This window comes from Bombus affinis, chromosome 13, assembly GCF_024516045.1.
Source record: "Bombus affinis isolate iyBomAffi1 chromosome 13, iyBomAffi1.2, whole genome shotgun sequence".
Lineage (NCBI taxonomy): Eukaryota > Metazoa > Arthropoda > Insecta > Hymenoptera > Apidae > Bombus > Bombus affinis.
Genome location: NC_066356.1, coordinates 2,142,401 through 2,165,737, shown reverse-complemented (window position 1 = coordinate 2,165,737; position 23,337 = coordinate 2,142,401). Strand labels below are relative to the sequence as shown.

At 32.2% G+C, this 23,337-nt stretch overlaps 1 protein-coding gene, 1 long non-coding RNA gene and 1 other non-coding gene across 8 annotated transcripts in view; 1 reads left to right on the top strand and 2 right to left on the bottom strand.

The window, feature by feature from the left end:
• Positions 1-23,337, bottom strand: part of LOC126923452 (uncharacterized) — a 130,081-nt gene that overhangs the window by 102,342 nt on the left and 4,402 nt on the right. The window lies entirely within an intron of this gene.
• On the top strand, positions 9,475-23,329 carry LOC126923437 (uncharacterized). The gene is made up of 8 exons (XM_050736890.1): positions 9,475-9,686; positions 13,112-13,195; positions 15,311-15,413; positions 16,241-16,372; positions 17,604-18,043; positions 18,252-18,477; positions 18,941-19,199; positions 19,507-23,329. The coding sequence occupies exons 2-8, from the start codon at positions 13,121-13,123 to the stop codon at positions 20,120-20,122; spliced, it is 1,851 nt and encodes a 616-aa protein (XP_050592847.1). The 5' UTR covers positions 9,475-9,686; positions 13,112-13,120; the 3' UTR covers positions 20,123-23,329.
• On the bottom strand, positions 16,803-16,875 carry Trnat-ugu (transfer RNA threonine (anticodon UGU)). The gene has a single exon. It is a non-coding gene; the product is annotated as a tRNA-Thr (tRNA).

The window sequence follows — 23,337 nt, the reverse complement described above, 5'->3', positions numbered from 1 at the left end:
TGCCAATCGCTCTCGGATATTGTCCTAAGTCATCCGAAAATCTACGATACACGCTGAGGATCAAGAAGAGAAGGATGCGAAAATTTTGAACGAGGCAAAAGCTGAGCTACGAAGTGAAACGCGTTGTGAAACATTGGGAAATAATATCGGATCAATTACTATTATTGCAGACACTGTAAATATATATAACGTCGTGCTCGCATACATCAAATATTACACCGATTTCCCTAGCGTTTACTCGACGAAATTCTCGCAAGCGTCTTTGATTTTTTCGTAACGACGTTTTTCCATTATCGACTTTGTAATATCACGATAAGTATCACCGGTAGATAGCAAACGGAACGCTCGATTATGAAAATAAGACACAAAGAAGAAAGACAAAAAACGCACTGCGAATCAGAAGATGCGAATGATACCGAAAACTAGCGTAGACTGTCCTAGCTTGTACGAACATTTCGACTTTTCTTACTTTTTTCCGACGTGAGGAACGCGTGCGAGAAATTTTTAGGTACCTGTAATTAACATTGTTAACGACTATACATATATATATATATTATATACATATATTATATAAAAGAAACCAAGGCGCCTTCGACAACTCGCAGCACCATTCTACGACTCTGGTAGAAGATTAATCCGTGGTGAAGGAATTAACAAAAATTCGTTCTGTATCAACCTATTTGTATCCACAGACGCATTTAAGGACAAAATATCTCGCCACACGATGCTTCTGCAACACTTTGGACGATATATCTTGCATGTTTAATTCGTCGTCAATTAACGTTATTAATTAAATCTTTACTTTTTGTTGAGATTTCTGTGTCCCGTATTTATAACGTTTTACATCTCAAAAACATTAGTATTTCTAGTTGGCTTAATATTATCGCATTTAATCAAAAACTTATTGCACTATTGGGTAGTACTTATCATTTATTTTCTTCATATCTTTTCTTCAACTCCATGCCACAAGATTAGTCATTTTAGTCGCTTACCCAATACGTACATAAAACACATTACGAAAAGTAAACACGGATCGCGATATAAATTTATTGAATGATCTAATACAACTAAGTATCGTTTTGTACAAAAGAAAATTTTAAGAGATATATCGTCCATAGATTCGACAGGATCAAAAGAAGGGTTCAGAGGAAAGCTAATACGAATGAAAAAATTCTCAATTAAGAAAACTATAAATAAAATTAAACTCTAATAGAGAAATGCATATGCTTCTAATTAAAACACGTTGTTAGATTGCGGATTTTTATGCATTTATGAGAAATTTAAAGATGCAAAAATGGATAGAATACATTTAATATATAAAAAGTATATAAAATACCCAAAGTACTTGCACTATCACTTGTTATAATACGTATTAGCCAAAACAAATCTCTGCTACTCCTATTCTTTCAACTATACACAATAACAATACTCGTTATTATATTTATAAAGGTTTGATTATTCATAGCAAAATCTTTTGCGTTCTACATAAACGCAGATATCATTTCTTCATATTTCTGCCCTATTTAGTGTCGAAAAAAAAATTCGCTTGTACCACTTTTTCACTGAGCCCCTCAACACTATATTCTATATCGATATTCACAATATATCGTAAAATTCAAAGGACGTAGAGAACAATTGCGTTAAAGGCTATCGGGTTATACAGCGAATGATCGTTAATTACTTTACACGAAGCGAAAGGTCTTGAGTACGATCGTTAGTGGAAGCTTTTTTCCTCGAAGTAAAAATACGTACGCTTGCGTTTTCCTCGACGTTAACAAGGATAACAATTTCAAATCGACAAGCAGAATTTGTTGTCTACCGATAAAATAACCTTAGCGAGACAACAGGATCCTGTTGAACGAACTCTTAGCAGCAATAACACTGATAACCGCCACGTAGTGAACGATTAAGTAGTGTAAAAGACCAATAGGACGATATTTACGATTTCTAATTCGTAAAGAGTAAGTCTAACACGTTAAAAATATTGATTGGATCGATTCTTTGAGAAATACTTGGCGTCGAGAACAGTAAATTCTTTGAATGCTAAAAAAGAAAAGGAAATTCGTATTTGATTCGCTTCTTTGATTTCGACATTCTATCAATGATGATACATTATTTATAGCTGTTCAAAATTTTTCATGAACGATGTTCGAGGGAGACGAAGTATATTTCTCAAACGATTGATTCGACGGCAGTACATTGCTCAATACCATTGATCAGGACATGGAGATGGAAACAAGACTCACTCTTGTGTTTACGATAGCGTTACAACCACACGACTCATGGAATTATTCACATGTAGACAAAATGGTACCATTCTAGTTTCGTATAGCCGCAACGGTGTATTCTTTGTATAAAGAAAAAAATAGGGAGAAAAAATAAGGGAGAAGAAGAGATCACGTTTTTTCTTCGAGGCGAAAAAAAATTGCCGAAGATGGGTTTCGAAGCCGCGTGAAATGCCGAAAAGAAATTAATTTCGAATCGACTCGTGAGGGAGGAAACTCTAGATAATCATTTCGAGCGTGCGTGAGTACATGAGTGCAAGTGGAAGAATGAGAAATGGATACGGTTGAAATAATTCGTTGTATAATAATCAAGAGAAATATCGAACGAGTTGAAGGAAATCGATGTTTCGAGCATTTCAAGAAGATAAAGGCAAACATTTGTTTACATTTTTTTATTCTCGCGTGAGAATCAAGTCGAATTCCTATTTTTGCAAATTTTATTTATCGATGATTTTCTTTTGTGAGTCGAGTATCGATACGCTGAAAGATCTTTTTAAAAGGCTCGAACGTCGAACGAAAACTGTTCAACGTGTTCATTTTCTATGAATTAAGTAGCGAAACGATCAAGCACGCATGCGTAGATGAACCTTCCTTTTCTGAACCGATTTAGCAAGAAAACAGAGGCCAAAATCAATTGTTCGTGTAAAGGGCGAAAGTAAAACGTTTGGATAGAGAGAGAAACAGTGTGAGAGAGTGTGAGAAAGAGAAGCAGAAGAACCTTAGAGATATATCTTAACGTACATAATATAAACAACACACAACTGCCTAGAAACTCAGATTAATAATATTGTAACTTACTATATTATATACAATTACAACCGACATGTCCAAACGCACAAAAGGGCAAGTTTGGCAAGACGAGACACGCGCATGTAAATAGGATATATCGACGTGTAATCCACAGATGTATATAACAGGGGATGTGCAAGAGAAGCAGTTTCAAAAACCGAAACTTGAGAAAACTTGAAGCCGTTTCTGTCTGATCTTGGCTACAATTTTTCACTTTATTCCTCGAGAATGTAATACTTGCGACCATTCGTGGCGAAAAATTTTGTAGCCAATGTACGTATGAAGAGATAAATTGAACGAAGTTGCAGAATTGTGTTTTCCCTATTTATTCGGTAAAGATATAATTCGTTAATAATAATCGTTAGATAATTTAGATATTTATAAACTATTACCTAAATGATTGAATTTGTAGGCTGTTTTCTTTTCTAGATATTTTCTCCTCTCTAACGTTTCCTTTTCCCTTAAAGTTGTTTCACTCTAGCTTTCTCCTTCGCGAGTTTTAGCGTTTGAAGATTTATAAGTTACTTTTAATAAAAATTCAAATTAATATTTAATGTTTAAACTCTCAACAATTGCCACTTTTAGACTTGGAACCGATTAAATACTTGGAAAACATAATGCTGATATTTCGTTCATTTGTCTATTTAAACTTAAACTGTTATAATGTCGAACGCTCGAGAAAAGTGTGTAAGATTCGATGATTTTAGATTGTTTAATAATGCTTCGATGCAATCAGATCAGGATGCAATATAGATGAGAAGAAAAGCTAAACTTAGAACAGCCCAATCAATATAGAAACATACGTTTTCCAATATTAAAGATGTACCGTACAAATATTTTTTATCTTTCTTTTTTTCGACTTGCGGCAATCTATCCTGTTTAAACCATCAATAAAGCATTTTTGTTTATATCATGTTTATTATTTTCATTAACTCAACTAGTTGTTTGTTACGATTGAATTATACTTTTTTAAATAGAAAATTATCAAATAGACGAATTTTGAAATAAACGTTTTTTAAATAAATGGAAGTATACAAGTTTGTTGTTATGATAAAACCGATTCTCGAGCTGTTCGACAAACACTGCACGCGAAAATCTTTTTAGATGAATTTAAACTAATAAAAGAGAGAGTTTACGAAATAAAAGGGCAGCTATTTACGAGAGAGCGAGAGAGGGAGAGAGAGAGAGAGAGATAGAGAGAGAGAGAGATTGTAAAGAAGACGTATGATGATAAGTAACAGAGAGAGAAAAGGGAGAGAGCGAGATGGAATGTATAGGCGATTATTAAAGAGACTATGAGGATTAAAATGATATAGAAAGTTTTAATAAATTAATTATTAACGCTACAAGCAAGAGACACTATTGATACCTACTACCTAAGGAAAATAGTACGTTTACAAGCATGTATACAATACAAACATTTACACGATCTTATACAATCATTGGGGAATACGCACGCATACATGTACACGTACACGACATACAATCCTATGAACATGAAATGGTGAGAATATGCAGAATGCCGTGCGTAAATAAATTAATCTTCATTCGACTCGAGATTGCTATAATTACGAACGTGAAACGGACACATAAGACTAAGTTACTTGCTATTACCTACATAAAAATATATATTATATATATTATATAAACAAAACAAAACAAATATAGATATATATATATAGAAGTAAAGGATGAATGCAGAATGCGAATGAGGGAGAAAAGTGACTGAGCGAACATAAAGGGAAATGAAAGAAATCGAGCATTTTTTAAAAGAAAAGTCAGGCCAATTTTTCACGAGCTATATACGCTCCGAATAGCCCTGGCGAATTTAGAAAAAGAAAACATCCAAAAGTGATACGTTATTTATTAACAGTTTTAGTTATACCCAAAGTGGTGAACCGTAGATCGTGTATAAGCTATTATAATTTTAGGGACTTCGGTTTGTTTGATGTTGAAAGACTCGTGGGAATGCTGAATCGATCATCGTGGACTCGTGTAACGGAACACTAAAATCGAATGATGTTTATTAGAAATCGGAGGCCAACTGCGCGTTTCTATCGCGCCCGAATATTTATTTGATCAGCTTGATTTTGAGGAAGAGCATACCATTCGGTTCAACAAAGTGATTCATCACGTTGCATGATGTAGTCGATCTTGTTTAATAGTTTTTTTTCTTAGAACGTGAGTTAAACTAGATTAAAGTTCTAACTCTTTGAAGTAAAAGATGCTACAAACCTGAAGAATAAACCTCGTACTTAAATAAACAGATAAAGATCCATCCAGAAGAATATTTTTTCTCACACGTACATGTTGGCTCTACTGACTTCGCGAAACATTTTTTACTATCCGTTGACGCTTCGATATTTTAAGATATTTGCCGTGAAATGCGGGAAAAATTTCTGAGAATTCAGCAAAAGTGCGAGTAATGGTCTCAGAGTTTGACAAACAGATTCGATTTTAAGTGTCGGTCAAGATAAATGGCTCGCACGGTAACAAACTCAGGCGAGAGAAATAGATTTAACGAATCGAACAAGGACAAAGGCGATAGCGATGACAACGATGATGATTTTATCTATGTTAATCTAGAAGACATTGCTGGAACAATGATTTGTACACCTTCTATGAAGGACCGTAGAATACATTATGTTACCTAATACTCGTAAGCACGCATTATCTAATAAACATTATTTACAAAACTAGTCGATACAGTGACAAAAGGATCTCTTCATTTTTCTCCCTGACAATTCATAAATACGAAACAATAATTCGTTAAACGTATAATATTAACGTTATACGATTGATGCATATTGAATTCTCGCTTAATCTTTTATAAAATTTTCTTAAAACCAAATCTTCTTGAGTCTAATAAATGTCGTATAAATAGTACCAACATATCGAAACTGTTAAAGGGATAAAAAGTAAGTATACGTAGTAGTAGTATGCTAAGCTTTTACGAGCCAATGGATTTGATCAACAATTTCTTGTCAAAAGAAGTCATCCGTCTCTGAAACAAAGCGCAAAGAAAAATATAAGAATCGATAACGGAAAATCGATTAATCAAAGAATATACAGCTCTGTGCATACCTTAAAAGAATAATTTCGAAACGTGTTGAACTAAAAAAACCTATACTAATAAAAATATTATGTGCATCTAATAATTATATTATATATTATATATTAGATTGAATTTTTACCAAAGTTTGGTTACTTTCAACTTTAACTCCGACTTTAATTGTGACTTAAAAACGTATAATGTATCGTGGCATTTCGTTTCGGATTGAATATATAGTTTTTGAAATTTAATCTCAATCTCGTTCTTGGTTTAATAAACAAAGAATTTTAAATTTTAAACAAAGAATTTTTCCAGAAAAATAGAATAAAATTGAAATATGAAATCAATTATATCTACCACATTCTTTTGAAACTTTGGAAAGCTTCGAAACAGAAAAACACGGTTGGATTGAAAACGAAAGAAATAATATGGCAAAGTAGCTACATAGCAGAAAAATCGCAAAATAACTGAAATTATTTATTAATAAAACATTTTCAAATAACTGAATCAATAAAACAAACCAAATTACAGTACTAATAATTAAACCAAAATTTTTTCAAAAGTCATCAATCTGGTTTAATCATCGAATTCCAACTTCAGCTCGAAATGAGGACCAAAGAAGAACAGAAAGGTTTCATCGAGTTGTACCCAAAAAAGGAAGAGAAGCAAAAAAAGAGAAGATGCAAAGCAACGTCCGATAAACACAATAGCACTCGTCAAATCGACGATAAGCGTCGACGTCGCGTCACGTCTCATTCGCAACAAACGTTCAAGAGAAGGAGACAGAGCTAGAGCAGAGGATCCGTATAAGAGAGCTTGCGATATAACACATCGATCTGCATTCGCGCAAGCGTGTTTTCGGTGTCTAGCTCGAGCAGATTTTCCCCTTGCCACCCTGTATAGCCTGTGACCGGGATACGATACCAACAGGTGATGCTGGAGGAGTAGAGACACTCCCTCAAGCGGCATCGTTGATCGTCGTCCCCCGAGTCCTGATCCTGACGGTGATTTAGTAGCGTTTCCAGCCGTTTTTCCTTCTCCGGCGAACAGCCAGCACCCATCCAGGGTGAACAAGGACAAGGCTGGGGGACCGGATCTCGTTAAAGAGACGCAGGAAACGATGAACAAAGAAGAAAATCGTGGCGGTTGAAACATTGACGATCAGCGTCGCGTCTTCGATCATCGCGCGATGATTTAGTGAACGATTCAGTTTCCATCGGTTCGGTGTTTTCTTTCCTTTCTATTTATTTCAGTTTTACGTAAGACTTTCTGTCAAGCACTCTGTGATACCTTAGGAGATACTGAATATACCGCCAAAAGGATCAACCTTCGATAAACCGAGAAATATCTACTCTGCTTGGCCGCTTTAGAAAGACCTAGTGATCGCACTTTCCACCTCGTGCTTTCTACGACGAAGTTCGAAAGTTGTGAGCAACGCGTGTCTCGTAAGGTGGTTGAAAGGGTGGGAATCGTTTTCCGATGGTGGGACAGAGAAGAGTTACGTTCTGACGATGATCCAGTGCAGATTTAGTGGCTTCCTTCTGCGATGAAACGCAGAATCGTGTGAGAAAAGGCAGGAGTTAAGCGGACCATAAAATTTAATTCCATTGGACTCGGTTTAAGGGAATGGGAGTTAGTCGAGTAAAACACTTCCATTTGTTGATTTCTCGAACATAGTAAACCCGCAAAAAAATAAAAATAAAGAGGAACATGATTGAAAAATAGTGTTGCAAAATGGAATAAAGATTCGATATTGTAGTATCGATGAAAAAGTGAAGCTTATATTTTGCAATTTTGTCTCATATTTTATGAGAGTTTAAGAATTTGAATGGATACGAAGATCATAAACATCTCATCGAGGAAAGAAACCTGCAAGATATTTATACCGTGAAAGATTTCTTGAGGTATTTTTCAGTATTTCTACGAGATAAATGACTGTCTCTCTCAAAATTTATCGTAGAAATATTAATGATATTAGTCGAATATCGTTTTCAAAAACACATATAAATCATGTTTCTGCATTCTTATTAAACCACGAACAAATAGTTTTCTTCCACCTTCGTAGATTTTATACAAAGGAATAAATTGATGTCAAATATCAAAATCCCTTTCTAAAATCTTCAAGCTATTAAATTAAACTATTAAATTAAGATATAAGAATTCTATGGAACCAAGTGTGAAACAAAAATATGTACAGAATATTCATACGTATAATGAATAGATAAATATAGTAGGCATAAACAGTGCGAAGCGATAAATAATGCAGATACAATCGATGCAAATAAACAGCATCTGGAAATTCGGAATGAACATGCAAAATTGGAGTAATCAATCGTTATTGCGAAATGACTCTGGTTTATTTGATTATATTATAATGTAACGAAATTCCCGTGCAATTTAATCTACGACAAATTGCTAAATAAGATCGACGTGTCTAAGTATTAGCTAAGTAAGTAGCTTTAGGAAGCTAATTAATAATAAAAAATAGACGAACTTTCATTGTAATACTCGTGAGAAAAATTTGCATACTGTAAGAAAATACAACAAAATTCCTATAAAAACATTTAATGAACACAACTCTGTTGAATCAAATTCGAAAAAAGAAAAATTATATTCGTAAGAAAGGAATCGTAGAAATGATCGAGATAACACTCGCATGAGTTATTGATGAATTAGCTTGGCTCTCAATGAAACTTTTCCTTCGACCAAACACGATATGACATCTGAGTTGCTCTTTCGCAGAAAATACATGTTCGATCTGTGAAAACAGCGCGCTGCAACGTAATTAGAATCATTTACCGGTATACAGACGAGAACGATATGCATCCATTAAAAATATCAAACAGAAGAGACGTTTCAAAGCGGGTCCACACGAACGACTGAGGAAAACATTCGAGGGTATTTTTCAAAAGTTCATCCGGTTGTCCCAGTTACAAAATTATCTTGTAACGCGAACTCGAATCGATACTCCCAAAATTGCGAAAGAAGATGTTGGAAAGAAGAAACTGTTGAAAGGAACAAGACAAAGGATACGCGACGATATCACGGATAGATCAACGAGTGGAATTTGCTCGGTGGTTCCACACAGCCTAGTTAATTACGGAATTAAGGAGACATCGTAAAGAGAGCTCGTTGAAATGACAAACGCGGTTCAAGAACCACGGTCTAAGTACATTTTACACTCGTCTCCGAGCCGAGGTTTCTCGCCCGGGGTAATTCGCATACCTATAGCACGTGCTGGAATAAAAATAAAGCGCAGTCCCGTCGGTACGAGTCCGCCAACTATTATCTCGTGAATTCACAATAGTTGATTGTACTTTGATGTTCATACGTTTTATATACATTCTATTCTATATATCTGTGATCGCGATTGAACGTAACCACGCGACTTACAGTGCCGTTCACATTTCTTTGAAAATTTATGACATACAGACGTTGTACGATAAATTTCAACGGAGTTTCGAAGAGAGAAAATGGTACAAGAGACACGCAAACACACTGGTCGTTAAAAGGAAAAATAGAAGAGGATGCTGCGATAACAAATCCGAAGAGGCAGGAAAGTGAGTAAAGAAAAAAGGAATTTGTTTTTCCTTCTGTATTTAACATCATTTCTAAATCAGAAATTTTCGTAATTTCGAAATTAAAGTGGATAAAAACAAATAAATCCCGCTTGTGCCGATCTTAATCCTTGCAAATATAGATATGATATAATTTACTTTCAGAAAAATGAAAAATCTCTAAATAAAGAAATTATTTTATCTAAGAGATTCTCAATCCGAATGTTGACTTCACTTGAATTCTACCAGCAGTTCGCTAAAATCTTATACGTAAAATTTCTTGAAACGCTTAAAACTAAGAAATAGTAGCATGAATCAGAGCTTACATTATCTCTCTTGAAATTTCTTATCTTACGTTCCACGTGAACGGTTTCTGTGTACGTACCGTTTCAAAGAAACGCTTCCATAGGACAAAGTTTAATCACAAAAGCAATCCTGCTTTCTGCATATTAAAACACCGCTCGAGGGCGAACTTAAAAGCCGAACGCTTTTGCTCGTGTTCCCGAGAATGTTCGACTATCACAAATAATCTCATAAATGGAAAGAACATCTTCTTTTAACGATGAAATATTCGAGAACACGGAGAGAAAGTTACAGGGATATCAAATTCTGTTGCCATGAATTATTCAAAAGAACCATTCCGTTACTTGCACCCGTGGTCGAATTGAACAAAGGAGAACACTGAAACGTAGTCAAAGGTCGTGGTTATGCAAATGAAAATGGCTCGGTTCGATCGTTACAGCAACTAATACTCCACAACGGATGGAATTCGTCATTTATTTTAACTATGTTTTACACTATCCGCCCTAAGTTGTTGTGACGAACGTATATTCAAACTTTATTTAAACTTTCATTCTATATTGTATTTCATTTTGCGGTATCCAGTACCAAAGTAAAATTTATTTATTTTTTATTCATGTTGAGCAGTAAAGTAATATATAGAGAAATTGCGTAAACGCAATATTATTGAACGGACACGAATAAAGTTGTTGTTTCGTCAGGTAATCATAAAAAGAAATTTTATGATTTGAAAAAGATATAGTTCATCATAACACTATAAAGTACTCGAATTTTTTCAAATTTGATAAAATTGTAGGATCCAGATAGAAGAAGAGAAATAACAACAAAGAAATGTATCGAGAAATTCTTGAAATAAAGATGAAAAAATATGACTGAACGTTGCATCTGAAAAATTTATCGTCTGATAAAAATGCTAACAATCATCAAAAAGGATTTAAAAGCCCGAAACGTGTCGAGCTTTAATCACCATAATTGTAATGAATCTTTTCATGCTTGGAAGTTCTCACTTTATGCACAATGGAGCTTACGTTTGACCTACAATGGAGACTCCTCTCTGTGAACATTGTGTTCGAACGTAGCATAGAAGGAGTAAAGAAATTTTTCAGGAACGAGTTATACGATACAATACGAGTAAAAAACAAGAAATCAGATGTTACAATATCAACTGTATTTTCTGAACTCTTGTGTTTTTAGAGGAACCTTCTTCTGTGTTTTTGTACGTCATGTTAAAAGCAGATTTCAGTATATCCATAGAACGTTAAAAAATACAAATTAATAACTTTAAGAGTTTGCAGTACGTAGTTCTACGCTTGATCAACGTAAAATCTATAATCAACTTTCTCAGAGTTTTATAATCAGTAATTAGCGTTTAAAACATTAGGTTCTGTTCAACAAACTGTATAATATTTTTCAATTTTCCGGATTTAGATCTCAATTACGTGTACTCAAACATTACGTTGATTATATTAGGTCATCCCATAAGTTCGTTCCGTTTTTCGAGCGGTTATATATGTTAAGATTGTTTTCATACCTTTCAGTTTCATGAAAAAATGTAATCCCCCTCTCGTTGTACAACTTCTTCCCATTTTTCAAGTGTATTGGTCCCTTATCGCTGTATGTTTATAAATCGACACATGAAATGTATACAAAAAAGTCGGCACGAACTTATGGGATGACCTAATAGTATTGTAAAACAATTAGTATATCCAAGTTTCCTCGTTAGCGATTCAAAGTGCTTTAGATTATTAATATCTTTTTAACGGTTATAATATAGATATTTCTCGTGAAATATTTCGCGATTACTTGGAGCAGTAAAAGTCAAAAGGTAGCAATATACTGGCGGAGGCTCTCGAGACGCGATTGAAACCGCAATCGAGCTCGAATGGGTCTCGAATTCGGAGTAAACCCGTGAAAGAGAAAATAGACAAGTTTTCGGGTTGTAAACAGAGATTGCGAAAGAAACCTTAAAGAAGGATTTGGATCGATACGAAGTGGGAACTTTCTACGGTGAAAGATGCAGAAAAGATAGGAAACAGACCCAAACAATGCTTCTAGTTGTTATGTGCGTGTAGTATGCGAGCGTGGCACATATACACATCGAAGACTAATAGATAATTTTACACGGACATATTGTGCACGCCTGGTCTCTCTACCTATCCTTATGTAAAAGTGAATGAGCATGAGAGGGTGGTAAAAGCCGAGGCAAGTACTATATACGTATCGCGAAGTTGAATTAAAGCGAATGCCGAGCAAGAAGTTACGCCTTCTGTTAAATGAAATGAGGCACTGAGTGAGCTACTACTCTATTTTCGTGCGAACAAGTTACAGCCGTAACTTGTTTACCGGAAACGTTTGCTACGAAATGATGCATACGAGTGTTAAATTCGATATAACCATAGTATCCACGAGGAAAACGTTAGTTGCTTTCTGTAACGAATTTGAGATAGTTTTGAAAATCTTGTTATGGATAGATTACTGTACTTTTATAACGTTATCAAACTATTAAAAATTTAAAGATAATATTGATTTAAAGATAGCACAGTTTTTCAACCAAATTTATTACACCAAATAGCTTAAAAGTATTAATTCACCTTTAAACTTTTAATGTTTGTACTCTTAAAGTGTAAAAGTTGGATATCGTAATTAATAACTATAACCTTAAGTTGGTACTTTGAAAATTAAAAAAGGAATAACCGATTTATCGATTTTACATAAAGTACTGAAGTAAAGTAAAAAAACAATGAATCTATGCAAAATTCTCAGTTCTATAAAAATTATATGTATAAAAGTCTACAATGATCTTCGAATTGAACTATCAATCTATATTCTACCGACAGTTCAGAACCAAAATACTTTTATTGAAAACCAATATACCTACTTTCAAAATACGTTTAAATCAAATTAATTAAACTCTGAAAACGTTTGAGTATTGCAACAACGGTGAAAATATCTCAAACCACATAAATCTGTGATAAATGTTTCGTGTTCCCGTTTTATCTTGTTTCAACTCAGTTAATTTTAACTTCGCAACTAGGTTTTCACTTTAACTTCTCTTTAGAACAGTATCTTTTATTAAATTTGTTGCACTACTAACTTCTGTTAATAACGCTGGATTTATTCAACTTCAGGAACGCAAAATGCCCCAAGGAAGCATTCACTGGCAAGGGACGCAGAGAAGAGCCTGCGGTCCAGGAGCTCACTGGAATGTCCAGGTATATTTCAAACTTCCAACTAGAACCTCTAATATTAATATATCGCTAAGAATTTATTCGAAACAAATTCACTTTCTATCATTGATAAATACGAAATTTACAACGTTACGTCTTAATTTTTTTTTGTAATTTATTACTTCATTGGACCTGCACCTTTATTTTCAAAAATTTCTCTCGGGTATTAATATTATAGATATCGTAATCTTTTTATTTATAAATAAATGAAAATAACTTTTCGATCATAATGAATAAAATAGAATTTTATTGTGTAACATATATTCAATCATTGAATTACGTAAATACTTTTTTTTATAGAAATAAAATTCATTCACTTTTGTTTGATCGATTATGTCGTGTTATAGATATATATCGTATAAATAGAGCGTGTATAGTAATATAGGCACGACCTGTGTATAAATTGGCGCAAAGTTGAGATATGCTGATAAATATTTTCTAAGAATAAATATTGAACAAATGTAGAAATAAATAAATTTATTACGAAAATATCGAAGATATAAAACAGTGTAATAGAAAATACATAATGCCCTTTGTAAACTTAATAAAAGAATTTTTGCTAAAGTAACCAATGTTTCTTATAATAAAATATTGAAATATAATTTGTGAGAGAATTGTTAAATTATTAACATATAATTCAATTAGGAATATTGTCGATTTAACTAATATTTATTATTATCGTATTATTATAATATATTATACAATTATAATTAATTTAATTGCAGTAGAACTTTGTTTATTCAAACATGCAGGACAAGACTATTGGGATAACAGACAAGTTCCGATAATGAAGTTTCACTAGCTACTCCACTAATTCCTCTTATTAGGTCCGATAGCTGATAACCTTCGGACAACTGAGATTCAACAACAATTCTGACCCAACATTCAGTTGGATATCAAACGTGTATTACTTGAGAATATATGTTCATATAACTGTAAAGTACGCTGGATCGTAGTTCGGGTAATAGAGGCCCAGTTATGGGTTTATATAATTGACGCTAAATAATTATTTATGCGTATAAATGAGATCTGGATATATGAAGTTCTACTGTATATTATTATAATATTTATTATTGTATACATATAATAATACTACTATAAGTATTAAGAAAATAAATATGTAAATACAATAGCATTATTACTAATTCAATATTTTTAAAAACTTTTAAGTATTATATTTTTTGTATAGGGCATTACGTTAAAAGTAGAATATAGAGTTATGATCCAAAAGTTTTGTTTCAAACAAATAATCTTTTCTTATTTGTATCCATAGAAAATGTTGGCACAGTTCGACTATTAACTGAAATATTCAACAAGAAATACATTAATAAACATGAACAGTATATCTTTCTCTTTGAAAGATTGTTACTTGAATAATCTTCATACACATATAATTTTGAAACTGAAACACGTATTTGATTCGCGATATTATTCCGTAGTATATGCAAACAGAAACTCTCTTGTGCATACAGATTCGATTACGGTATCTATATTTGCAATATGAGAAGCAATACATTAACGAGGTAAGAATTTTGTGCAAATAAAAGTCGCAGTCTGTGTTCCCTAAAGCTCGATGAAATTATATTTTGTAAAAGAAAAAGTAATCCGAATAAGTTTAGTCGTGTTTTATATCTTTGATAATTAACACGTAGCTAAATAAACTTGAATATTAGATGAAGCATACATTCGATAAGATTTGTCTTTTGTATCAAAATTTAGTTCTGCCAAATTTATGTTCTTTTTAGTACTTTTCTGATAATTTCCTCTAATATTTAAATTATTATATAGAATCGATTTATACGTTTTAATTATTTGTGTTTATTAATTATTGTATTGTGTACTTTAAATCGTACAGAGAAGATTATTTTTTGGAATTTCTCTTGTGCCGGGAAATATTTAACATGCAAGCTAAAGTTATAACAGACGAGTATTATTGCATACTGCGTCATAATAGAATGTGACGAACGAATCGATGTGATCGTTTTAGCAGACCACAGAACTAGGTAAAGTGAAATGACGAAGCGTCGATGAATGTACTCAGTAAGTTATTAGACATCGTCCAAGTTATTAACTGTTAACGAAAGCAATTAAATCGAATAGGTGGTGAGAGGCAAAGTGACAACGCGGTGTTTGTGGTACGCCTGCAAAGCTCTCGGAATTGGTCTACTACTAATGCTTTTAGGAGCTTGCATGGCGACCATAGGTGAGTAGATTTATGAAGACTAATAAATTTCAATTAATATAATTATTACTACAGATTATCTGAATAATTAGAGATTGTTTATTGGTCAAAATAAATTAATCTTTATATGATATCACACATTCGTTTTAAAACTTCGTAATTATTAACGCTTTTGCTACGATACATGTATATATGTATTCATTACATTATATTTATTTGCATTTGTTATATTATATTTATATTTATCTTATTATATTTACTTATATTTGTTGTATCATATTTTTTATATTTATATGATACGTTATAAATATTCATATGCATAATTTTCCTGTATTAAAAAATACTGTTTTAGTCTGTATACCAAAAACGCTTTGAGCTCTGACGCTATAGTAGCGAAAGGGTTATGAAACAGTAAACAATCACGAGTGCCATCGTTGTTTCTTAAAATAGATGAAAAACAAAACACTAAGATAGCTGCATGGTATTGATTAATAATTTCCTGCTTGTTCAATGCGTGTAATTATTTTATAACATCTGCGTAAAGCAATACCCAATTATACATACATAATACATATATCACACGCGAATTTTTTATTACTGCTCAGTATGTGCAAAAAGAACTCTAGAATATTACTAATCAAGAACCACGTCCAACTTATTTAACATCAACTAATGATATTGCGAATTATTAAGAGCATAAGTTGAAATTATATTATTTTAATAACCAAATATATTCATAATTCAAATAAAATGCCACATTTTACATACAAAGCCAGATAATGTATTGATATTGCTCCGTTTCTTTTTAAAAATAAAATTTTAAAAATCTGTATTTGTACATCGTACAGGATACTTCGCAGATCAACTGTCCGTGGCACAAGAAATCAGAGGTAATTTAACGATAAGAGTGAAGAATGAATCACGTGGGTTCCATCTAAATAACCTCAGTTATGCTGGTCCAATCGTAATGGGAGTAGGAGGTAATGATAACATCTTATAAAAACTTTTATATGATATTATCCCCTGTTTAAATTCTATACGTCAAAAACTACGTCCCTGTTTCAAAACAACTATTTCAAACAGTTTTATTATTCACAATCTCCGTATTTAATTTCAAATGCAAAGATAAACAAGTTTCAACAAAATTACAAACTACGAATGAAATTATGTCAAAGAATATAAAATTTTTAATATATCGTTTAACAATTTATCAACCACAGCTAAATATATCTCTAAAAAAGAATTATAAAAGACAAGTAATCTAGAATATTGTAGAATATGATAGCAAATGGGATAGATTATATATTGTTAAAACTTTAATATATTTAAATAATGTTTGATCATGACTGAAACAATGCTTGTACATTGTACATAATATTTGTTTTTTGGAAAAAAGTGAAAAAAAATATTTGCCCCCAGAGAGATTTGAACTCTCGACCCCTGGTTTACAAGACCAGTGCTCTAACCCCTGAGCTATGGAGGCTTGACGATTACAAACGTCTTGAGAACTCCTTACATCATTCTTTATACATTTATTAAAAATATATAAAATATATATAAAAACTTCGACACAAATTAATTATTATTTATGCAAATATAACATAATATAAGACAATTTATCTCTAAATTGAAATAATTAAATAACTTTTTCTTTAATATTTGTACACATATGTGTTATGATTAAAATTAAAATTTCCTATTTTGAAATTAATAAAAATTAAATTATAACAAATTTTTATTTAAATTAAATAATTGTCTGTATTGACATATATATGCAAGGTCATTACTAATATTGTCTCACAATTTTATTTAGTACAAAATATGATACAAGTTGAAACATATTCCTAAATTAACACATATAAATGCTTCCTCTCGACATCCGACATTACGGATAAATGTTCAAAAGCCTTATCGCAGCACTTAATTCATCTATTATCGCTTTGTTCTCCCATTCGCTTCACGAATTGATTTTTTTCTTCATAGAAAAATAATTTAAAAAGAACTAATTATCAACATACTCTGTAACGTTCCTTTCAATTTTCGATCAAATCTAAACAAATTTCTTCAGTCATTCGAAGTGCGCTATGTTAATAAAAAATCGCAATTAACTTTCTTTAGAACGTTGATAGTTAAGTATCATTAAGTACTGCCGAATTAGGTATACAATTTTACTAAAGCGCGATCTACAAATAACACGATGAAATCTCACAGGTTTTATCGTAGTAGCAGCCTGTGTAATGACCTTCGAGGCTCGTGATAACGCTGCCAAAGTGGTGCCGGCCCGTTTTCGCTTTAACCAAACGTCGACAATAAAAAACACGAGAAATCAACGGAGTCGTAGGTCTACATCTAGTCAAACAACCAAATGGGATCACCAACTCGGTGTGTTCAAAGTAAACAGAAGTCCAAGTCCAAGCATACACGAAGTCTCTAGGAAGCAATTGACCGCGGAGTTCTTGCAATTCTCTAAAGAACTAGGCGAGAAACAGACTGGGCACTCGATTAAGAAAAGCCCCAGTGCACCAACGTTAATTGAGAAGAAATCACCTCGTAAAAGAACGCCAAAATACGCTGGATGCGCGTTATTAAATCCAGAATTGTTACAGAGGCATGCTCTTTCTGTTGATAATCCAAGTTACAGTCCTCATCAGGTATAACAAGAATACAATAGCCGTATATTCTTTGTTAATAAACAATTAAACTCATAACAAAAATGACCCTTGTTCATACTTGTCTTTTACTTGTACAATTTAATTTAATATCTTTAATATCTATAAATTAAAAAATTTTGACGAAGACCGTTTTTGTCATGAGAGTTTATTATAAGATTGGACATAGCTAACGTGACTTTTTGAATAGGTCAGCAGGGAAAGTTTGGATCAACAAAAAATGGCAGGCAGCCAAGTTTCAATGGCGATGGATTTGCACATTCCTAATAAAGGTCCAGTTACGTTGAAAGTTAAAGATAGATCAGATACTGCGAGACGTCATCAACTGCTTCGACAAACGAAAGTTGATTATGTCGAAGAAGTTGAGGAAGCAATTAAATCACCGACGGGTCGTGGTTACTCGCCTAAGTTATCAGGTCAGTTGGAAACTGTGAAGTAAAAAGATCAGCCTACAGTAATGAACTTTTCAATATCAACCAATCAAGGACCAAGCAAAGAAATAATGCGCAAATGCAATATTATTACGAAATATATTCGAATAATAAATACTTTCAAACATAAAAGCAATTTCTAAAAAATAAAAGTATCATAGTGCTATAAATACAGACGAATTCTGAAACATTGTATGGCTATGTCGTACCGTCACGAATCGGTACTTTTGCCTAAACCACCCCACAACCGAAGTTCATTGTTTATTAGGGACAACATACAGATGTAATATTCAAATACTGGTCAATAAACGCTATAAAAAAAAACAAACGAATTCTTAGAATTCATTTTTATAATCGACATTACAAATGAAACATCACATTCGCGTAACGTTGAATTGTAATAGGTTTATGACATTTATTATGAATGTTCGGTTATTTTTCTTTGCAGGTGCCTACAGCAAATACCCAGACGATTTTGTACCGAGAAAAAGAAACTCGATAGACATAAGATTATTTGAGGAATTGACCGCGTCGAAAGATCTTACAAAAATATCCCCCAGAGACTTCCGTAAAATCTCTTCGCCGAGCTTCCATAAAATGTCATTTGACAAAACTGGAAGCGATCGTAGAATTGAAAAAATGATGGGCCAACGTAAAGCTAGCCTGGAGTTCAGGAAGAGTCCTGATTTTCGCAGAGGGGATTATAGGTAACATTAAGAATTATTTAATAACATGTTCCGTAACGTACAAATACCAAAAGTTATTACGGAACTTAGAAAACGAAAAGAGGTTCAAAATGCACATTAAACGTTTATTAAAATAAACCTTTAAATTAAGACTTTACAATTTCCATTTATTAAAAAAATATCCTTTCTATATTTCCTACCTAATATTTTAGTATTTTTCGTTTTTGATGATTATCACAGACCACCATGATGCGAAGCGTGTTAATTTTATATCAAGTAAAAAATGAACAAAAGGGAGATTCTAAACTATTTAATGAATTTTTCCTAGAAAATTGTCAGTGGACAGATTCTCCATTGATTGCACGAAATACCTATCTGACGAGGTGGAAATGAGGTCAAGGACAAGCAGTGGTGAAAATCTAAAACGACAACGACAAGCGAAACTGCACCATTCTAGGTCGGACGACAATAAGAGAGCATCTTTCGAGAAACAGCAGAAAGACGCGCAATCGAGCAGATACTCTTTGAACACGCAAGCTGTTATCGAAAGTGGCGGATTCGAATCCGAGTTCAAGTACTTCACGGCAGCATCTCTCGACACTGAAGAAAGTCGAGCAGACAATTCTGACGATAGTCATGCGATCGATGTCGATGAACCTATCGTGGCGAATGTATCGTCCGATGGACCGACTGAAGTTGATGCCTTACTTGAGGAACCTGAATTAGAAAATGTCCCGGAGATAGAGGTAGAAATGCTGAGGGACGAATTGGACGAGACTGAAACACGCAATGAAGTTTCATTAATAACCGAAAATTTGATATGTAACAATCAAGTATCGAAGAAACAAGAACAGAAAAAGAATATTCGTAGCGATGATGCGATATTGCATGATTTTGTAAAAAGCAAAGGAACTACTTTGTATATAGAGGATGATGAAGTTTGAAGAAACGATACTCTCAATTAATGGTCTAATTACCTATAAAAAAATAATTGGATTGAAAGATTTAAGAGATGTACGATTACTTCGAATGATTGAAAGAAGAAAAACTTCGCAACAGGTAAAAATGAGAAATGTAAAGGCTGATTGTGAACAAATTTACACGAATGAATCCCCAAGTTTTGAGTGAGAATAGGTTCGCATTTTCCACGTTAGGTACACGTTTAGTAGGATATTGTGAAATTGTTTGTTGTAAAAGGTTGATACAGTCACTTGTTATTTGATAACGTATTCCTTAGAAAGGTAAATATTCATAATATTGGATATGTAAGTTTAATGGAACATTGCGCGAGTTAGTAAAATTACAGCCACATTTAGGCAAGATAGATTTACAAGTCTAGATATAGTTTTACGTGCAAGTTTGTTACGATCCTATTTTTACTTGTAATTTAAACAAAATTTGAATCAGGAATAGGTGTATTAACTATTAAAATTAGAATAATTGCTTTTTAAAAGATAAATATTTTGCCTAATATTAACGAACTCACTCCGAATCTTACGTTGTTTCACTATATCTTATTTTGCGATTTATTATATAATTAGATATTCTATCTTTCAATTTCGAACTACAATGTACAGTAACGTAATGTGTGCTCAATGATCTCAAAACATAGTATAAGTGAAGCTAAATGGCTTTCCACAAATTGCGTTCTTTTGCAAGACAATCATTTCCAAAGAACATTATTTTCTTGATGAAAGAAGCATGATAAACATAAAAGCTTGCCGCGATGATGACAAATAATATACCCTCTTATGTGATCGATCAATCTGTATGAAATTAACGTTTACCTATAACGAAGGTACATAAAAGTTATGTTGAAATTACGATACATATTTCTACCGAGAATAATCATACAAATCTTTTACGCTATATTCTTTTTACGTTATACAATTTTCTCAATTTTTATGATACGAAAAATAAAGCGAAAAGACAATGACAGTTGCAAAACGAAAATGTTGAAAAATATTCACGTGATTTCATATTTGGCAATGTATAAAAAGCCTTCCAAGTCGCTTTAAAAATATTTAACATAAATACATACATCCATTTCAAATATTTCGAAAAAATTGTTGATATGTATTTGTAGCGAAATTTTACTAAAAATGTATTTTCCAATTTTTAACAGATATGATAAATCGTATTATCATTCCTCAATCTATATTAGCTATTAAATGACTGCTACAAAAAAATATATATAGTACATATATATATATATAAGAGAATGCGTTGGCATTTCAATCAACGTGTTTCTTAAATTGAAACGATAAACGATATATTAAATAATATAAAGGAAAAATCAATGTATTTATGACATTTATATATGACACGGTTTTGTCATATCGTATCAAACTCGTTTAAATACGTATGACGTACAATGTTATATTTACACAGCGTTGAGCTGTCCCTTGTAACACATTTGTGAAAGTGCAGTAATTCGAAAAGAATTAACTGCCGAAATCTTTCTTGTTCTGTTGTTAAACGTTTCACGAGTTGAGGCCTATTTCATTATACCTGCATAAAATATCAAAATCGTTCTTAATATCCATGAAAAAATACTTTTCCTTGGATGATATAATAAGAACGAAGGAATTAAATGAATTTTGTAGGTATACTCGAATCGAGTGTAAAAGAAAAAAAATGTAGCAAAAATGACAATCCATTGACGTCGAGTGATATACCGTATATATGTTGTTTTTTAAAAGCAGAGGCTTAGCCAAATGAATATAAAAATCTATTTTTATATCTCTCGTACGATGATATGGTGACATTGATAAAACACAATTGAACATATTAAGTCAGCATATAATAAAAAACAGCGTTCTGTAGTTTAATTTATTTTTAGTACGAATAATATACATATGGAATCAGTAAAACAGCATTTGTACGTACAGAGAAATTTCTTCGTTTATTTTTATTCAATATTTTGCACTAAAAATTGGTGATAAAACTGCTGAGGAACATTTTCTTGGTAAACGGAATAAAACGAGAAGAGACGAATTGAGTTTGTTCAGAAAACAAAAAGTTGTTTATTATTCGAGTTTGAATGGACCAATGGTTAAAGAAATATACATATAAAAATGATAAATCTCCGGTAATATTTGGGATATTATTTCTCTGAGCTAATATGTCCCACCCAATGTACTTACTTAGGGAAATCTTTGTTAAATATTTTGTGTATATGAATTATGTATTAAATTATTAATTATTATTATATGAATTATGAATAAAATTATTAGAAGCATAACTTTGAAGGAACAAAATATTTATATCGTTTTTTTAAATTTATATAATAAGAAATTTTAACTTTTGAAGTATAATTTCATATACACGATAAAATTTCAAAATGATGCATCTGTTGCTCTGTTAATTATTCATACTGATAACATGTAAATATACAAAATACATAGTTAACAATTAATAATAAAAACATAATCAAGCTGTGATGAAATTGTAAATAAATAAGGGTTAATAACAATAGGAAGGATTGCTTGGTATTATCGTTAGTGTTGCAAATTCGGTGCAAGATTTCAAGATATACAACTGAACTCAAGAAAAGCGGATTGTATTATTAACGACTTAAAGATACTCATGAAATACATGATTAATGTCAATTTATATATTTATTACTATAAAATTTGAAAATGTGTAGAAAGATCAATTTCTTAAAAGTTTAATAATAACATATTTAGTTCGTTTCTAATTCAAAACATTTTGTTTAAATTAAAGACTATTTCTTACAGAATTAAGAACTACGCACGATGAATACTTAATCTTTTTTTATATTACACGTAACATTATTCCTAAATGTCTGTATTAAAATCAAATGAAGGCAATAAATGTGCAATATAAACAACTTATTTAAAAAATGTAATTCTTAAAGAATCATTATTTTACGTCCATGTTGTAAAGCAATAAAGAAACATATCAAAGGAATCTCCGATTGACAATTGAATGTGCACAAAATCTGTACTCAAGGGTATCTTTTGCAGCACTAACAATGTTCTTTGCTTGACATAAGCGGTTTTGTTGCAAGCCAATTGTATATTTAGCAAATATATTGAAACAAATGAATATTGTAAGATTCTGGACTCAATGTAATCTTTGCATGCTAATTGTTGTAACGTCTCAATAAAACAACTTCGAAAACATAATTTGTACA

Bases quoted from the DNA above. Each gene is read 5' to 3' on its own strand.
- LOC126923437 (XM_050736890.1), top strand. From the start codon at position 13,121: ATGCCCCAAGGAAGCATTCACTGGCAAGGGACGCAGAGAAGAGCCTGC. The intron at 15,414-16,240 runs GTGAGTAGATTT...TACATCGTACAG, and splicing joins AGCTTGCATGGCGACCATAG to GATACTTCGCAGATCAACTG. The intron at 19,200-19,506 runs GTAACATTAAGA...AATTTTTCCTAG, and splicing joins TTTCGCAGAGGGGATTATAG to AAAATTGTCAGTGGACAGAT.